General features: G+C 42.6%; 1 protein-coding gene across 8 annotated transcripts in view; it reads right to left on the bottom strand.

Moving 5' to 3' along the window:
• Positions 1–17,414, bottom strand: part of RYR2 (ryanodine receptor 2) — a 543,025-nt gene that overhangs the window by 116,578 nt on the left and 409,033 nt on the right. For 7 of the 8 annotated variants that reach the window (XM_074373272.1, XM_074373273.1, XM_074373274.1 and 4 more), the window contains 6 exons: positions 15,469–15,546; positions 14,216–14,291; positions 9,798–9,921; positions 9,220–9,335; positions 5,832–5,896; positions 3,415–3,536 (listed from right to left, as the gene is read on the bottom strand). In XM_074373272.1, coding sequence (XP_074229373.1) covers positions 3,415–3,536; positions 5,832–5,896; positions 9,220–9,335; positions 9,798–9,921; positions 14,216–14,291; positions 15,469–15,546 — 581 coding nt within the window. The remainder of the gene's footprint in view (positions 1–3,414; positions 3,537–5,831; positions 5,897–9,219; positions 9,336–9,797; positions 9,922–14,215; positions 14,292–15,468; positions 15,547–17,414) is intronic. The other variant, XM_074373278.1, reaches the window with a different exon arrangement.

Below are 17,414 nucleotides of genomic sequence, written 5' to 3'. Positions count from 1 at the left end.
CGTGCTGCCGCGTGTGTGTTTACCCGCAGACCTGGGACAGCGCCTTGCACACGGCAGGCTCTCAGGACTTGAGCTGAACAAACCCCTGGGCAGCGCCCCCGAGGCAGTGCGTGGGTGACAGCAGCCGCACCGCATGTGGCCTCCGCGCCCTCCGACCCCCATCACCCATTCCTGCTGCCAGCCCGGCCCCCTCTTCTGTCTAAAGAGCTTCCATGGTGTCTTAGAGCTAATGAATTAAGTTGAAAACAAACTTTTAAAAAGTAAAATGGAAAAAGATATTAAGACACTGTATTCTGGCAGTCACTATCAATCAGTGTTCCACGGTGAGCCCACAGAACCCGGGTTTCCCCTGAATCACCGGCTTCTACGCTTTACGCTGTTACTGACATCAGACAAGATCCGCCTTTCTTAATCTCTGACCTACACAGTCCTTAAGCTCCACTCTGCATGTCCCGACTCCTGTGACTCCCTGGCCCGTCCATACCCACCCGAGGTGGCCTTGCTTTACTGCGAATCACACAGCACTTGCCGGTTCTTTGCTGTTGGAACAGTATTCTCATAGACTGCGCCCTGCCGGGTACACTCCTGAGTGCGGAGACCCCCCGCACTCTTCTTTGTAGACACGAGCGCACTGACTTTAAGCACAGTGAATGCTCGAAACATAATTCCTGGTGCCCGAGAGAATCTAAACAACTAACAGGAGCAGCCTGGTTCTGCTGGTGGAGAAGTTAGCTCAGACCCACGACGGCTGCTACACACACGTAAAATACCACCGGTAACTGCTCACCACAGCGCTCAGCGTGGGTACGGAGGTACGCTCGTCTGCTCAAGGCAGCAGGGCCAGTTTGGGTGGGCTTTTTAAAATTACCTATTTTACCCTATTTTTTACCTATTTTACTCACTGAAGTTATATTTAACTAAAAGTGCTAAGAAATCAGGGATTTATAAATTTCAGTGATTCCATATCAACATACCAAACAAATATTGGTTGTTCTGAAACACATTTTTTGGATTATAAAAGCAAGATTTTTGTTATTTAAAAAATTTGCGAAACACGTAAAATAGTAATACAAAATCTGTAATGCACTACCCAAAGGAAATGACTATTAAGTTTATTCCTTACCAGTATTTTTCTATACATACTAATTTAGGGTTTTTAAAAAATCCAGATTGATGCCATTTGAACATGTATTTTATTTCTTACATGATCATTTTCCTAAGATATTATGTATTTGTAGCCATCATTATTTTAATGACTGAACAACATGTACTGTAATTTATTTATCATCACCTTACTCATTTTATAAGTCCTGAATTTTTCTGAGGTTAAATTCTCCCTATGTTTGGCATTAAATTACTGTAAAGAAATGAGTTACTTCTGTTATTAGGCGTCTAATTCCCGTGTGCTGAAATTTTAATGGCATATCTTCCTTTTTTGAAAGTGCTCGTGGGAGAAGTAAAATTTACCAACCCCTTTCCAAGAGGTAAAAAAAACACTGAAGATGAAATCATTAAAAATGGGGGCAATGCTATCGGAGGGTGGGGAAGGCCCCAGACCACAGGCGGAGGCTAGCACAGAGTGGTGCCGGCTGACTCGCTCTGGGAGGGATACAGCTGGTAAGGGAAATTAGCTACATCTGCGGTTAGTTTACTAGTTCTGAGGGTGAGCCTGAACGCTGAACAGTGACAACAAAGCACAACGGGAGGAGGGGGAGGAGCAGAATTGGCAGAGTTTTATTTGCATTTTTTCCTACATCCTGTACTTTCTCTTGATTTATGTAATTGTCATTCAATTGACAACACTCACTAGGAGCAAAGTTTCTGTTACAGAAGGCTAACCGGAGCCAGGGAAGACTCGGAGATGCTGCAGGCTCCCAAAGGTCTGACGGCAGCTTGGTGCCGTGGCACTGTCAGGCTACCGTGTGCGCTCCCAGGCCAGCCCACAGGGGCCACTGGGCAGCCACGTGGGTGAGTGCGCGTGTGGGACAAGAAGGGACGTGTGCTCTCTCCCCTGGGGAGAAGGAAAGAAGGCCTAGCCGAAGTGGGGAGGGGGAGGGGGTCTGCACCTTGGAAAGTAGCTCCTCCTTCCCTTTCCTTCTGGGAACGGAGTTTGTGGAAACAAAGTACGTCACTGCGATGGATTCTCTGGTATTTTTAACTATAATCAATTTTATCAGCTTCACAGGATGATGCTTATTTGAAGAAGCTTGGAAACATTTTTAACGCAGCTGCAGTCCTACATCACATGACTGGCTACTTACTGGCTGGTAAAAGAGTAAATCTCAGCAGAGATAAGCTGCACATCCTGTCCCCAGTGAACGTGGGGTCTTACTTTCCCTGTGGTCACAGACTGTCGGTCTCCTCTCCCCTGTCCAGCAGGTTGATCCTGCACCGCCCCTCCGCATATCATTAAAGTCAAGTCCATGCTATGAACCTAAAACGCGCTAAAAAAGGCCTTAAGAAAAAAAAAGTTTTGTTCTCCAGGCGAGAGACTGCTGATGACAGCTCAGGCCTGGTCAAGACCTTGACTGCAGCCTTAAAGAGGACCTGGTCAAACTGTGCCCAGGGTCCAGACCTACACACACTGTGAGATAATAAATGTAGGTCCTTTAAAGACACTGAACTTGTGGTAGTATTGTTAAATAGCAACAGATAACTAAAAAAAAGAAGAAAAAGGTAAGGTCATAGGAGAGCCTGCATTCTGCTTTATGACAGGGCATCACTGTTACAGAAACTCCTTTCAGATCCAGTCTAAAAGCTCGGTGTGAACTCCTGCCCAGTGCAACCCCAGAAGCGGACTTTCTCAGTCATTGATCCTCACGTACACGACGTTCTGGCAGAATTCTGAGGACTTAGGCTTGATAACCCCAGCACAATCACAGCTAAATCTCTAAAACACACTTGGGTTTAAACAGAAATGAGAAGGCGTCGGTAGGTTGCTGGCTTGAGTGGCGTGACGGGAGCCTCCAGAAGGCACGTAAGTTTACCGCATTTCATTCCAAGATTAGTCTTTTTTTTAAAGATTACAATTATAATTTCTGTAAATGAGATTTTGCCCTCCAGAAAAATACATGCTGGCAAAAATACCAGATTTGAATAAATTTTAAAGAGGCCAATTCTAAAAGCATCATTTATCAAACATACTAATACAGTGATGCATCTCCAGCCTCCACTTACGGATCCTGGATTGGGTGTCTTATTCCTTCTGTCCAGCATTACATTTAGCAGTCAAATTTAAGAAAACACAACACCTAGAACATGTATTTACTTGCCCAAACCGTCCTCCCCTAGTGTTTGACTCCACGGGGCCAGGGGCCGGGAGTAGGCTGCACCTACTCCAGGATCCTGAGATGCTCCTTCTCAAATGCAAAGACACTTCAGTCAAACCAGTCTTTATTTTTTAGAGCCGTTTACCTAGTCACCATTTCTTTCTCTTTGTTTGAAGCATGTCCTCCAGAACAGAGAGGTCTGCTTGCTGCAGATAAGAAGTATAAACGATGGTTTTTGAAATACTGATCAATTAAAGGAAGAACGACCTGAAAGAAAGGAAAAGAAAACAGATCTACACAGTGGAATCTTCCGGGGGATGGGTGAGTGCCGAGTCTTTGGAACAGCAGAGTTCTGGCCACATGCAACAAGTCCCCAACAGCCACAGCCATGCCATCAGCTCCACTCCAGTCTGCCTGCCTCTCAAGTTCCACTCTGCAGTACGTGTGTGTGTGTGTGAGTATGGAAAACACACCTAATTTTCAATGGTTTAGAATTAGTCTCAATACTTTCTCAAAATGAAATGCCCTTAAATTGTCATGTAATGCAGTTTGGTCCCCAGTAGGTTTCAAAATAAGCAATGATGACCATGTACTGAGTCTCCACTACACGTGAGTGACTGACACGGAGTCATTGCACGTGTCTCAGCAACCACTCTGTACGGGAGGCGCCACTGTCCCTGCTTTCTAGGCATGAAACTGAGATGTAAAAAGCAGCGACTGCAAACTCACACTCTGACTGAGCACGAAGTCCCACTGCCCCTTACCTACCTGCAAGAAGTCCTCCTGTCTGGCCTCCTCAAAGCCCACCTCCCAGTTCTGTCCCCTCAGCCTGCTGGCCTTCGGCAAGCTTCTCCTCTCACCCTGTCCACCCACACCACAGGCTTCGCCTGTGCCGTTCCCTCGGTCTGAGGTGCTCTTCCCACGCTCCTCCCGCAGGCCACAGGGCAGTGGCCCTTCATCAGGTCAGCCTTTGCGGCCTGTCAACTGGATAAACTCCCCGTATCCTCTGCTCTCCTTAATACCATTTGCAATTTTCTACTTCATACGAGTGATTTTGAGTTAGTCTCTCTCCCTAAGCATTTGAAGGCACTCAGAGAATACAGAAATAGAGAAAGAAACACTTCCGGGTTTGTTTCCCATTACAGCCCTCTCCTAGCCTCCACCACCACTGCGTCCTGTGTTCGGTTTACCACCGACTGACCAGGGCTTAGGACTTTGTTGGGCCTGGAGCAAGCACTAGATAAATATCTGTTGAATAAATAAATGAAAAGAGTAGTAACAACTGGCATTTCCAGTATTTAGACCCAAGTCTGTCTAAATACATTTTTTTCCCTACAATGTTGGCATAGTATGTTTTTTAACAATAGGAATACACAAAGTTTTAAGTCTCTTCCTAGAAAGTTGTGACATTACTTGAACTTAGTGACTGACATATTAGGTACTCAATAAATACGTGAATGAATGAATCTATAGACAGTAGAAATCAAGCCACAGTAGGCATCTGCAAACAAAGTCACTAGGGGATGCAGTAGGAGAGTATTTTAAACGTGTGACTGCAGGTCATGAGTACAGCACTTCTGATCACTGGCTATCAAAGGAGATTACATCCTAGTAGAACAGATAGCCAGCAATGTGCAGCCCCGGACAAGCTTCAGGTGACCGACACAGGTTCTGAGTGCTGCACAGAGTGGGAAGGAAAGAGAAGTCTCCCTTACAATAAAGGGATTCTGAATTCTGCAAACACAGCAGCCAAATCATAATGGATGGAAATAATATGTCATTTTGCAGATGATCTAAAACCACCAAATGCAAGTACTTTGAAAGGAAACTGACAGAAATCGTTAGGTCTTCAGGTTAACTAAAACATGTTGTAAACAGGAGAGCTTCCCAAAGGCCTTCTGTCCTTGTGGTGGTGAATACCAGGACGCAGCCCGATGCATGACGCAGACCAGGCACACAGCAAACACCGAGGGAGTGAGTGGACCCACCATGCGGACTCCGCAGCTCTCCACCTCCTTCCCTACTGGCTGAACGCACGGCAAATTCCTGATAAATTCTTATTCAATGGGATAAACACTAATCATGGGATATACTCCAAATATTGAACAATTTATCCTCTCTGAGCCTCAGTTTTCCTCTTCTGAGTAGGACTGAGTTTCCACAATGAAGAGTCTATAGTAGAGGTTCTCATAAAGTAGCCATTTATAAATTAACTGGTGCTTTTCTTCTTTAAAAAAGATACACTCATTTCAAATTTTTAAACCATAACAATATTCAAATGTCATGAAACAGATTTCTCTTCTATGTCATATGATAAAGCCAAAAAAGAGAACTTTGAATCAGACTTCACAGAGTATGAAGTCACTGTGAAGTCACTATGAGAAACATTTGAGAAATGAGTTACCCACATGATGCATGCAGTTATCTCCGTGCCACAGAGCGTTTACTCAGAGTGGAACTCACACCTGGAGACAAGCGCATCCTGCAAAGGGCAATGGTCTAGAGAGCACATTCTGGGAACAAACACATTGAAGCAAAAACAAGATGGATTGTATACTGTACTTTAGCAAAGAACTTGATTTCTTGCTCATAAGGGAAATGTTCTCCTTTGCTTCTGCTGCCACCATCTGTGGACATGAAGAGTTTTAGGATCACGTTGCACTTCAAAAATCACAAGACATTCACTCACCCCAATGCACCGCTTAGGGCACACCGCTATGCGTGCTATCCCACTAAACTGAACATAAAAACACAGAGGTTAACTTCAGCAGTGTGATTAAAGAAAGATTACAAAATACCCAAATCAAAATAAAAAAGCTCTTGAGACAGCCCACACGTGGCTGTGAGCACAACCGTCCTGTGTAGCTCTGAGATCTGACTGACACGCAGGGGGAAAACTGGCATAAAGCAAAATCCCACCTTCTCCGCAGTCAAATCCCACACCGTCTTTCAGTTAGAAAGGAGCCCACTGGGCTGGGAAAGGTGAGTGTAAGATAAGTAAGCATAATTTTAGATTTGCACACTGGCCTCTAATAAAGACAGTTACTTCTTGGTGTGACTGAAAGTTCAAGCTTTCAGTATTAATAGACCAACGGAAAAATTGCAGGAAGCCAGCGCCTGTGGCAAGAGCAAGGCTCACAACTGTGACACTAGGTTGGAAAATTAACATTCTGCTAAAGAACAGAGAAGTTCAGCGGTGTCAAAAGAGAATTTCCCTAAGCAAAGCACAAACACCTGCATTTTCCCTGTGGCGCAGACAATGAATTCAAGGTTAAGAACTGACTGACCTAATGCGTTTAGCTTAGAAGGCGGCCTTTCTTAGCGCCCTCATGCATACAGAGGAGGTTTCATGCATACAGAAGAGGGAGCAAACCATAATAACCATGAAGAGATGCAGAACAGACTGGAGAGCTAAAAATTTCAGAACTGGATACAAAGTTTTAGAAAAATGTGTAAGCAGAGCTTTCGTATCTTTTAAGAATCAAACTGACTTTTGTTTGAATAAGTTCTACAGCAAACAGAAATAAAAACAACTTGAAATACGCTTTATGAAGCCTCAGATATAAATTTAGGGTAATTTTTAGAGAACTCAGGTAATATTTTATAAATTCAGACAGCGCTCTTCCCATGAATAAGCAGAAGAGAGTAATGGCTTTTGAACTCTGGCACATTTCATTTTTCAACATTTGGGCATTAACCTCTCTCAAGCATCGTCATGCGAAACGCCTGGATCCATCTAAGGGGCTTTCTCGTATACATTCTATCCAGACAGAACTTTGTACCTAGCTAAGGCTGCTAAAATGCTAAAGAATTACGTAGGAAATATCTTTCCCTTCTTTATACATTTTAAGAATAATGCTTATGTGGAAAATGTGAGAACTTTCGGAGAGAATATGGTCTATGATAAAACACAAAAATTATAAAGAGGCGTATGCCTACCTTCACTGTCACCATTAGCCTGCGTCTAAAAATAAATACACTAAAGATGAGCTGTAAAGGCGATAAAGTAAAAGATGAAAGAAGGAGGTGTTGTAGAGGTTTTATTTTTTAGTAACAGTGAAAAATGAAAACTAAAGTAAATGGCGGTTAAACAGCCTCAGCTGTACTTGCTTCTCTAGTTGATGTCAAGTACACCCTTAACTGCCCGTCAAAACCACCTGAAAAACGCACAGGGAACATCAGCAGCTGTTTGGAAAAAACAGCTAATTTTGTTGGGCTCTATATTAATCTAGCCTTCCTTTCTCCCCAGAATTTGTTTGTAAGATCTTCTCTACGCTGTAGAAAGCCAATGTGTGAAGCGGGTGCAAGCTGCCTGTAGTGAGCTTCTCGCCACTCCCTGTGCACCGACACTGTCCCGGGAGGTTTATTCAGAAACTTAAATACAGGGTGATTAAGGCCTAACCACATTTTCCCCTTCAAAGTTGTGTCTCTGCCATCCAAACAAAGGTTAAAGAAAAATGTTTTTCTTTTCCTTGTTCCCTTCTCCAAATGATCACTTTTTCCCTCTTCTCCTCTCTCTTGCCAAAAAGAAGGCTGAACCCCAGAGTTGCTATGCATTCAGATACTTACAATGGGGATTTGAAATTTCAATGTTTAACTTTGTACATAAAAGCTTCAAAAACTCACCAGGGCCTCATTCTTCTTTTTTGTTCAAATTCCATTCGGACTAATTTGGCTACAAGTCAGGATGACTACCATATTTTTAAAAAAATATTGTGGGATGAGTTACAAAGAGACTGCATATGATAAATTAGTTTGTATCATTGGCCTTTGTGGAAAAGACAGTTAAGAAGAGAGTAAAAACACAGCATTTGGACTGTAGATAAAGGGGCAGGTTGAAAGAGGGAGGTTTAAGAGCACGACACTCAACTAGAAAATCGTTAACATATTTGGGATACGAGGGGCCAAGAACAGGCAAATACAAGAGCTTGAATTTCCATAAACTTTAATCTGATGCTGCGCTGAAAACTATAAATCCGAAGAAAACTGCAGCACAAAGAGCCTTGGCTGGGATGGGGGGGGGGGGCGGGAGTTGCTGCTGATGTGTTGCTAAGGGACCTAGGACTATGGGCCCTGAGGGAAGGGGCTGAAAGCAGAAAGCATGAAGGTTAAAAAACAAAAAACAAAACCAGAAACAGAACCTCCAAGTGGAAAAGAAAGGAAGAAGCTCACCACCTGCGGAGCACACTGGTTTTCAAAAAGGATCAAACTCTCTTTCAAAAAGGATCAAAGTTTACATCTGAACACCAACCAGTGGCTGCAAGGTGACTTGACAGGAAGGTGAGGAATTAACAACTTGAATTTTAATTCAGAGATGCTGAGGACAATTACAAAGTAAGAGAAGTGAGAGGAGGCTGCTTTGATGATCTGTTCTGAATCTAAGGCTTGAAATAAAGAGTCCTTTTTGTACTTGATTGGCGCTGAGCCGCCGGGGATGAGGTCTTCCCTTTGACCCTAAGAGGACAATAAAGTATTCCGCACTGCAGACACTCCAATACAAATGTGTGTCCCTACACAGACTAACCTCAAGGCCTTTACAGTGTCTAGAAATCTGGGAAACCACAGAGTTTGAGTTTAGGTTTTTTTGTCTGTTTGTTTTGTTTTTAAGAGCAGAGCAATTAATTTCATAAGGAAAGATTTAACTGTACCTTAAATGTTGATGTCCATCCAATGTCTCTTTCAAAATGAAAAAAATCAATGCCAATAAACATTTTAAGGAGAAAAAAGTTATGTTAGATTTTCTTTTAGAGTTCTAAAAATCTACTCATCCTTAAAAATGAGTCTGCCTCTTGACTTCCATACTGAAGTCAGCACTGGGACGACAGAGAGGGTGCACACCGTGTGGGGACACAACATAAGCGGCCCCGGGTCTATGCTGTTCTATACCCTGAGGCTGTACGTGTCAAGAATCACAAAACTGGGCTGTCAGCCATAGCACTATGGCACCTACCGAACTCCAGGATATACTGATGGGCCTCATCCACATAGCGAATGAGCTGCTGAAGGAAACTATAGGCAAATCGTTTCTCAATAGAAGGTGTGTCCAATTCCAGGTCCTTGAAGCCTCTAGAACAGCAAAAATGAAAAATGGAAACCAACGTCTACAAAGACTATGGGAAGTCTTGTTGAATATCTGTATATGGAGGTGTATTTAACATTTTATATACAGCAATATAAATACAGATAAATTTGGAAGGCTAGATATTCTTGTTGCTAAAAACAAAAACGAGATTTAATTTTTAAGGAACACTTTGCATCTGACATAAAACTGTGCTAAGTAACTCACTATGCAATAAGATGTGTGTTTAGAAAAGCAGTGAGTCATTTTTGCCTAGGGAGTTTCCTGAGTGATGGACGGGGGCTTAGCATAAGGAGTGTAAGGAACTCAGTCGTGTATTCTGAACATACTAAACAGTAGCTCTAAGACTTAAAACAGATGAGTGAGTGCACTCGCAGCATTACATCTGACAGGATGTTTAAATATTCAGGCTCATAACAGAACGTGTACCTGGAGCAGGTGTGCCTTACCTGGACACAGCATACCCGCTGATCTGCAGGAACTTGAGGATGTCCTGTGCTTTCTCCCTGTCCTTGGCTTTCTCTTTGGCTGTCAGTGTGTCATAGGGAACCAGCAGTGGATGATTTCCACCTCCTAAGAGGACGTCAAGACGAAAATACAGCATAGCAATTACAAAGTTAAATTAGAAATTTAATTTAGTAATTAGAAACTTAAAGAATGATCTGAAATGAGAAACGGCTGCATGTAGAATAGGACCGCGCTGCAGAACTTCTGGTTCCTCTAATCAGACACAGAGCACAGAGGACGCTTCCCTCTCTAGTGAGTTTACTGCTCCAGTTAATCTAGGAAACCTGTTCAAAGACTGTGTACATGCCTTTCAAGAGGCAATTAAAACGTGAACATACAAGCGTTTGTAACATTGAGTGCCAATGACTCTGCTATCACACAAGAAAGGAACCCAGCACAGAGTGTAAATCGGCACTGAAACACGCACAGCTGGATCTAATAAAATTATAAGGCATGTTTCACGCAACATGCTTCATTTTTCTACCCCACAGAGAGAAGAGAAAAAAATGTCTTAAGTCTGGAAGTTTTACTGTGTCTAACAGATCACAGAGTACTCTGTAGTCACATTATTTCTAAATACACAAAACTCATACTCAGGCTGCCAAATTTTTTAATCAATCAAGTACATGCATTACTTTTATTAGATATTTGACAGAGTTCTATTTTGTCTTCTCTAAGAGTTAGTTCTCTTAAATATCTAATAGAAGTAACATATGTACTTAATTGATTTAAAAATCTGGCAAGAATCTAGGTTTCTAGTAAGAAGTATTTAAAATATGCTTTAGATTTAAAAATTATAGAAAGTATTTAGATTTTTAAAAACTAATAAAGATAAAAGCATTTATAAAATAATAAATTTTGTAAAAGCTTTTATAAAAATTATAAAAATTTCCAAAAAAAATGCACTGGTAATTCCAGATATAAAGATCTGATACAAAGAATCCTATTAAAGCGGCAGCAAAATGAATAGCTTGGTAGGCCCCAAATTTAGAGTTTATAAAACATGCACAGGAATATATTTCACATGGGATGCTGAAATTCCCTGAAATAAAACTACTAAGGGAACTCTAGAAAAAAAAAAATGGAAAATAACTGTTTTGTTTGAATTATTATGACAGCATAGACCCTGTTAAATCCATGTCCAAAGGGGTTAAGCCACGGGCTCCCAAAACAATCATAAACGTTGAATCCGGCCTGCATAGGGAGTAAGCAAACAAAAAGACAAAGGAGAAAATGCCATGTTTTCCTAGTGCTTGCCTTGACTGAGTGCCATCTACAGAGATGCAGTCAGGCACTGAATCTCACGGCCGTTAGGTGACACTATTCCATCACAAACACACAGGGACAGTCAGGAGCTCCCACACCGACAGGGCACCCTGAGGAGCCATCAGTTATTTTTGATACAAAAACACAATTAGAACAGAACACAACTGTCAGTATAACCCAACTGCCAGAAGGTAATACTAATAGTCTGTGAGCTGCAAGGAGGACAGAGACTATATTACTAAATCCGCTGGGAATAAAGCTGACTTTTTTCATAATCACAGGTATAATTTAACAGCATAGTTCATGAAAAAAAATTATAAAACACATAATCACCTTGCAATCATTACCCATTTTGAATTCCACTATGGCGTTTAGTCCTAGAGAAACGGGCAACTAAATTTGTAACCCACGATGATTCGGGGTCAGACACTAATAGGTAAAGGGCGGCGGGGAGAGTGAGAAAGAGACAGAGAGAGGATAAAGTCTAAACTTCAAAAATCCTAAGAACGCAAAGTACCCTCTGAGTTTAAAGCCCTTCTGAACAAGACAGGTGGGCACCTGGAAGTCAGCCAGCAGACTGGAAAAAGATGTCCTTAGCTGTGCCACCTAACAGCAGGGTGACGACCTTGATCTCAACCCTCACCTAGCTCATTTATAATCTGATTGCGGATGACATACGCATGGGAGGGCGGTAAGGAGCCAACCCAACCTGAGAGGAGATGAATTTGCAGTAATTCCTGGGATGCTTGCTGCCTCAAATGTACAGCTCTGCCTTGTGAATTCACTCATGCAAAAGGGTCAAACTGCTGGATACCAGAACCATCCTAGGCTTCATGACAGATCATCACAGCCTAAAGTACGTGGTGTGATCACGGGAAAAATGGACAAAAGGACGGCTAGGTCTTCACATCCCTCACTCACCGGGGAGCATGGGTAATATTTTCTGGACTTTCACTCCTCTATTCTATTAATGATATACTCCTTAAACTGCCTGATTTCCCCCAAGCTCTTCCAGATTCCTAAAGCGGATGGACAGGGCATGGGAGGGCAGACAACCTGGGAGAGCAGAGGAGGAGATTTTCTCCAGACGTTTCTAAAGCAGAGACATCTTCTGCACACAGATGTCGGGGTGACAGAAGAGCCTGGAGGGGCTGGAGCCTAAGTGGGCAGCCTTAGCAGGATGCTCTTGTCTGTCGAGGCGTCAGAGTGGCTCAAGGGCTCTAAGTTGTGTCCTTTTCCTGCTCCCCGGCTTCTCTCCTGCCATTCTCATCTCTCCCCTCCCACCACACACAACCCCCACCAGTACCAAGACATGCGGTAGGCGGCAGGTACCTCCCACACTCCCACCCAGATCGTTTTTGGAAGCAGGAACAGAGACGTAAGGACATAAGGTGGCTGCCAAAGCCTTCAGGGAGAGAACACAGGGGAGAAAAGACACCTGTGGTTTCTGTCCTGAAACCGTCCACCGTCTCCAGCCTGTCTCTGACTCCAAGACTCATTTCTCTCCTCTGCTGGTCCCAGTAATGTAAAAGCCGAGATTCAGGGTTGTATATTTCAACACCTTCCTTAGGGGCCAGCTGTTTTAGTGCCAAACAACTCAGTCTCTCATTTCACCACCTCACTGTTCAGCCTGCTGCGACTGTGCTGTCCCCCCACGATGAACATGGTATGAACTTGGACCAACGCAAGCCGGATGCAGGGGTGTGGATGCCGCATTGACGAGCCATGTGCTTTACTGGAAACTCTGACTGCAGGTCACCTAAAGGCTGGCCCAGAAATTAAAGAATAATGATGATTTTCTAGCACACTTATTTACAAGAGAAGTAGTAGGGTAACTGCTTCTTACCTTTAATTTTACCCAAACCACAGTGCCTAAAACATACTTGGAGGAAAAGAACAGGATTTCCTCATGCAGTCTGCTCACGTAACCAACAGTGACTGTCTACTAACCACGCGGACAATGCCCCTTCGACAACGTCACTAAGCAAAGAACCTACGACTCCATGACTCAGCTACCCACCCACCCTCCCACCCATGCATCCATCCGTCAGCTGGCCAAACAATTGATCACTCATTTCCCAAACGTTTATGGAATGTGTCTAGAAAAACAGGCCTAGCCCTGAGCCAAATTCAGGAATAGGCAGTCTTGGTACATGGAACCCCCTCTGTTTCTGTGACCAGTTCTAATTTGTGTTACTCTGTTTCCTAGTGCTTGCTGTCTGGTACCATCCTCCAACACTACAGCTATTCCTTTCATTATGAAATATCCCCACCCTTCAAAATTACCTCCCTCTACGTTCTTACCTGTATCAATAAGTAAGAAAGAGAGAGCTTCCTGGTGTCCAGAACCGTACAATAAGGATGACAAAATTAATAGGATCTGTGGCCCTGAACTCGTTACATTCTAATGGGGGGAAAGAAACCCACATAGGAAGTACTAACTAAAGAGCGCCCACACTCTCACACACACACACACGCGCACACACACTATAAACAACATGTGTATAAACTAATGCTGAATACGTAACAACGGAGATCATCAGTACAGGATGCATTAAATTGAAGAAACTATGCAAACATGTATTTATATTCATAAAAATACTTTTCTTAATAAATTAAGAAAAGATTTAAGAAATGACTAAGAATATTAGGTCATTTTAGTATTAAAAACAGCAGAAAAGAGCAAGCAAAAGCATGTAAGAGACAATAACATAATTGGACTAAATAATAAAACAAAGCGCCTGGGGCCTGAGATAGAAGGAAATGAGTAAGAGAAGTATTTCAGCAGGGCTGGAAATCAGTGAGGGAGGGTCCAGGTAATGAACAGGACACCTCAGGTACGAGGAAAAGAAGTACAGACACCTACACGCTACAATGGGCAAGAGGGCGCCATCAAGATCCTGAGGCATGAGGAAATATACACCAGCAGTCAGGAAACTGGACTTTCCACCCTGAGACCCGTCACAGCCATAGCTGAACCGCTCCAAGAACGGCAGGAAGAGGTCTCACGCTAAAAAGACCACTGTATCCTCAGCATGTATTCATGTTGTCAAACTTGCGCTGTTTTTTAATGAAGATTTTTAGAAAATCTTACCTTTGGCCTCCAGCTCCAGCTTCTTTTTCTTTGCCCATATATTATGGTAGTTTTCAGCCATCATTTCTGCCATCGCCTTAAATTAACAAAATATGTAGCAACTGAGTAACTTTAAAAGGATACTAGAAAAGGATAACTTCATTTTCCAACAGACTAACATCAAAACATGCTTGAAAAGAATAAATCTGAGTGTTAGTGCTAAAATACATCAGAAGATCACTAAACACAGCTACTTCTTATTTGGAATCTGAATTTCAGGGGGTTCTAATGATTTGTGAAATTACAGAGTAGTAAACAGCAGGGGTGATTTCATGGGAATGGTCATTGTTTACAATGTGTAAAGACACATATTTTACTGATTTAATAATTAAACTTCAAATCAGCTATGGATTTTGAAAATATTTTTATTCACAAGTTCTTATTTTAGTTTCCAAAGCTTTAAAGGATGACATAATCCTTACTGAACAATGAATGCAAAGAACACCAGAGGAATAGGCTACACCAAGGTCTGCCCCAAACAAGGTGAGGAGCCTGGGAGGAGACCTCACCAATGCTTGTGGCCTTTGGATTTTGATAGGAGTGTCTTTAAGATTCCTTTCACTGGTGACTTTCAAGTTTACTGTGTCATTTTAATACATTCATCCCAGAGCAATGACAAAGGGCAAGCCACACAGTTTAATAACCCACAGATTGTTATCTTCATATACTTAGTTCTCTTGGAACAATATACTAACACTGCCAGTGTCACAGTCTGCTTTTTCTACTGACCCACTGACTCATGTTCCATGCCAATACGTTTTATCCTTCACTCAAGTCAGTTTCAAAGTGGGCTCCTTCGTGACAAAGGGGAATGGATAAAACTAGGGCTGGAGGAAGCAAAATGCCATTGGTTTCCCTGGATAGACAACTTAAAATACATCTTATTTAAGGAGTCATTAAGGTGATCCAGGCAGAGCATATAACAAGTTACTGGTCCAGCCTCTTCTCACATACAGATACTTGATCACATGGGGACTTTTACACAGGTATGATCTTTAAAGAAAATGTTATTTGGAGGAAACACCCCAGAAAAAGTTCTATCACCTTTCACAGAATTAAGGGACTAGGGTTCATAGTCTGTAAATTCCATGGACCCTTTATAGGGTCACCACATTCAAACAATTCATGCTGTTACATCTATGCAGGGAAGTGTTACAGCATAATTTTTTTTTAATGAAATTTGCCGAATATTTTTAAAAGTTAAAAGTACTTACATGTAGATCTCGAGATAGTGTAACATTGCTCATGTCAATGGCTCGGGGGCTGTACCCATGGGCGGCATCCACAGAAACCTAAATAATTTGTGGGAAAAAAAGCATCTCATTACACAACCCAGTGGAGAGGGATTCAAGAAATACTCTGGAAATATAAGCCATACTTCCAAATGTAACATTTCTTTAGATAAGACTGGCAAGTAGCTACACAGACTGATTTGCAAGCACATCTAGCAGATTAAATTGTATTTGGGCATCTGACAATTATTTATGATTGACTAACACATCCCAATATCTTAGGGCTTGCCAATCCTGAAAGCTAATGATCAGAATTCAACAAATTATGCAGTGAGTCCACGATTCCGAAATATTAGCTTAGTCAAAGGATAACTGAATTCTTGAGTTTCTTACAAATTCTAATTGGCTGCAATGAAATTTACGTCTCCTCACACAAACAGTAGTTAATCTAAGAGGTCGGTATTTATAAACGTCTTTAAGAGCCAAACAGTAAGATAAAATATAACCAACTTCTTATCTTTAAGAGCACATCATAGAGTACTCAGTGATTTACAATGACAGCCTCGATAACCAGAGGGCTTCCTTAGCATGTCAACTTCGGCATTTCAAGAATGCAACCTGTCTTCCCACAACTGTGAGAAGGATTCACTTACTGTCCGGAGCTCTGACCTCGCTTCTCCCGTGGCTTAGTACGTGAAAGTGTACGACAGAAACGAACTCTGGCTCATGCTTTCAAGTCTGAAATTCTATCTTGATATATTTCGTAATTGTGTATATTCTCTTGTTAGACATGGGTAAGCAAAAAACCAAAATAAAATGTACAAATGGGAGGGTACAGCTCAGGGGTAGAGCACATGCCTAGCATGCATGAGGTCCTGGGTTCAATCCCCAGCACCTCCATTAAATACATACATACATACACCTAATTACCTGCCCCCCACCAAAAAGAACAAAACCAAAACCCAAATCAAAGGTACCAAATGGCTCAGATCCGGGCCTATAGAACACAGAGGGGTTGTCCTATATGCTACCATAATGTTCTCATGGGCTACACGCAACAGACTGGTCAGTTTTGACTGAACCTTGGCTTCTGTGCCAGTACTGAGAATAGAATGTGTAATAAAATCACATTTTCTCTCCTTTAAGTGCCCTTGTAAGAAAACTGAGACTCACCCAAGGCCACAGAGCTAAAGCTCTGAGCAGGCAGGGCTCCAACTCAGGCTGTCTTCTCTCGTTCCTCCTTCCCTCAACATAGCGCAGCACAGCTCTTACCTCAGCACTCGCCGGCCCACAACTGCCCTCTCTCATGTTATCAGTTTGCAAGGTGCTCAATTCAAGTCCTCTTTCCAGCTGCCATCAAACTGGTCCTTCTAGGCTGGACACTGCTGACCACTGCTGGCCAGCCGCCTCGTTAATTCCACAAATGCCGGGAACCGCCCCTCCCACCCCCGTTCTCCTCTTCCACCTCTTTTTTCTCCGGTCCCTTCTCTGCCTCCTCTTCCATAAATTGCCTTTCACTACTTGTGGCTTTCTGCTTCACTCTTCAGCTGTAAACAGCCTTTTCGGTGTCCACATCTACTTTAAATATTTCATTCATCAACCACGTTTTAAAAACTAAAAATTAACTGATCTAGCCTAGTATTGTTCCTGTGCTCTAGATGTCAATTTTCAACCATTCATCACCATCTCCATCTGGGGACTCCATACGTGTATTAATCTACTGCTGCTGGAAGCAATCGTGGGAAATTGGCTGAAAACATCATAAACTAGGAGACGTCTGACTCGGCTCAATTAGCTAAACTCGAGGTATCAGCAGGGCTATGTCCTTTCTAGAAGTTGTAAGGACGAATGTTTTCCCTGTCTTTTCTAACCCACATTAAGAATCCTTCTGATTACACTGGACCCACCAATAATTCAGTACAACCTCT

The sequence above is a fragment of the Camelus bactrianus genome, chromosome 11 (genome assembly GCF_048773025.1).
Source record: "Camelus bactrianus isolate YW-2024 breed Bactrian camel chromosome 11, ASM4877302v1, whole genome shotgun sequence".
In the NCBI taxonomy this organism is placed as follows: Eukaryota; Metazoa; Chordata; class Mammalia; order Artiodactyla; family Camelidae; genus Camelus; species Camelus bactrianus.
The sequence above is the reverse complement of the archived record's forward strand: the minus strand, read 5'-3'. Positions and strand labels throughout refer to the sequence as shown.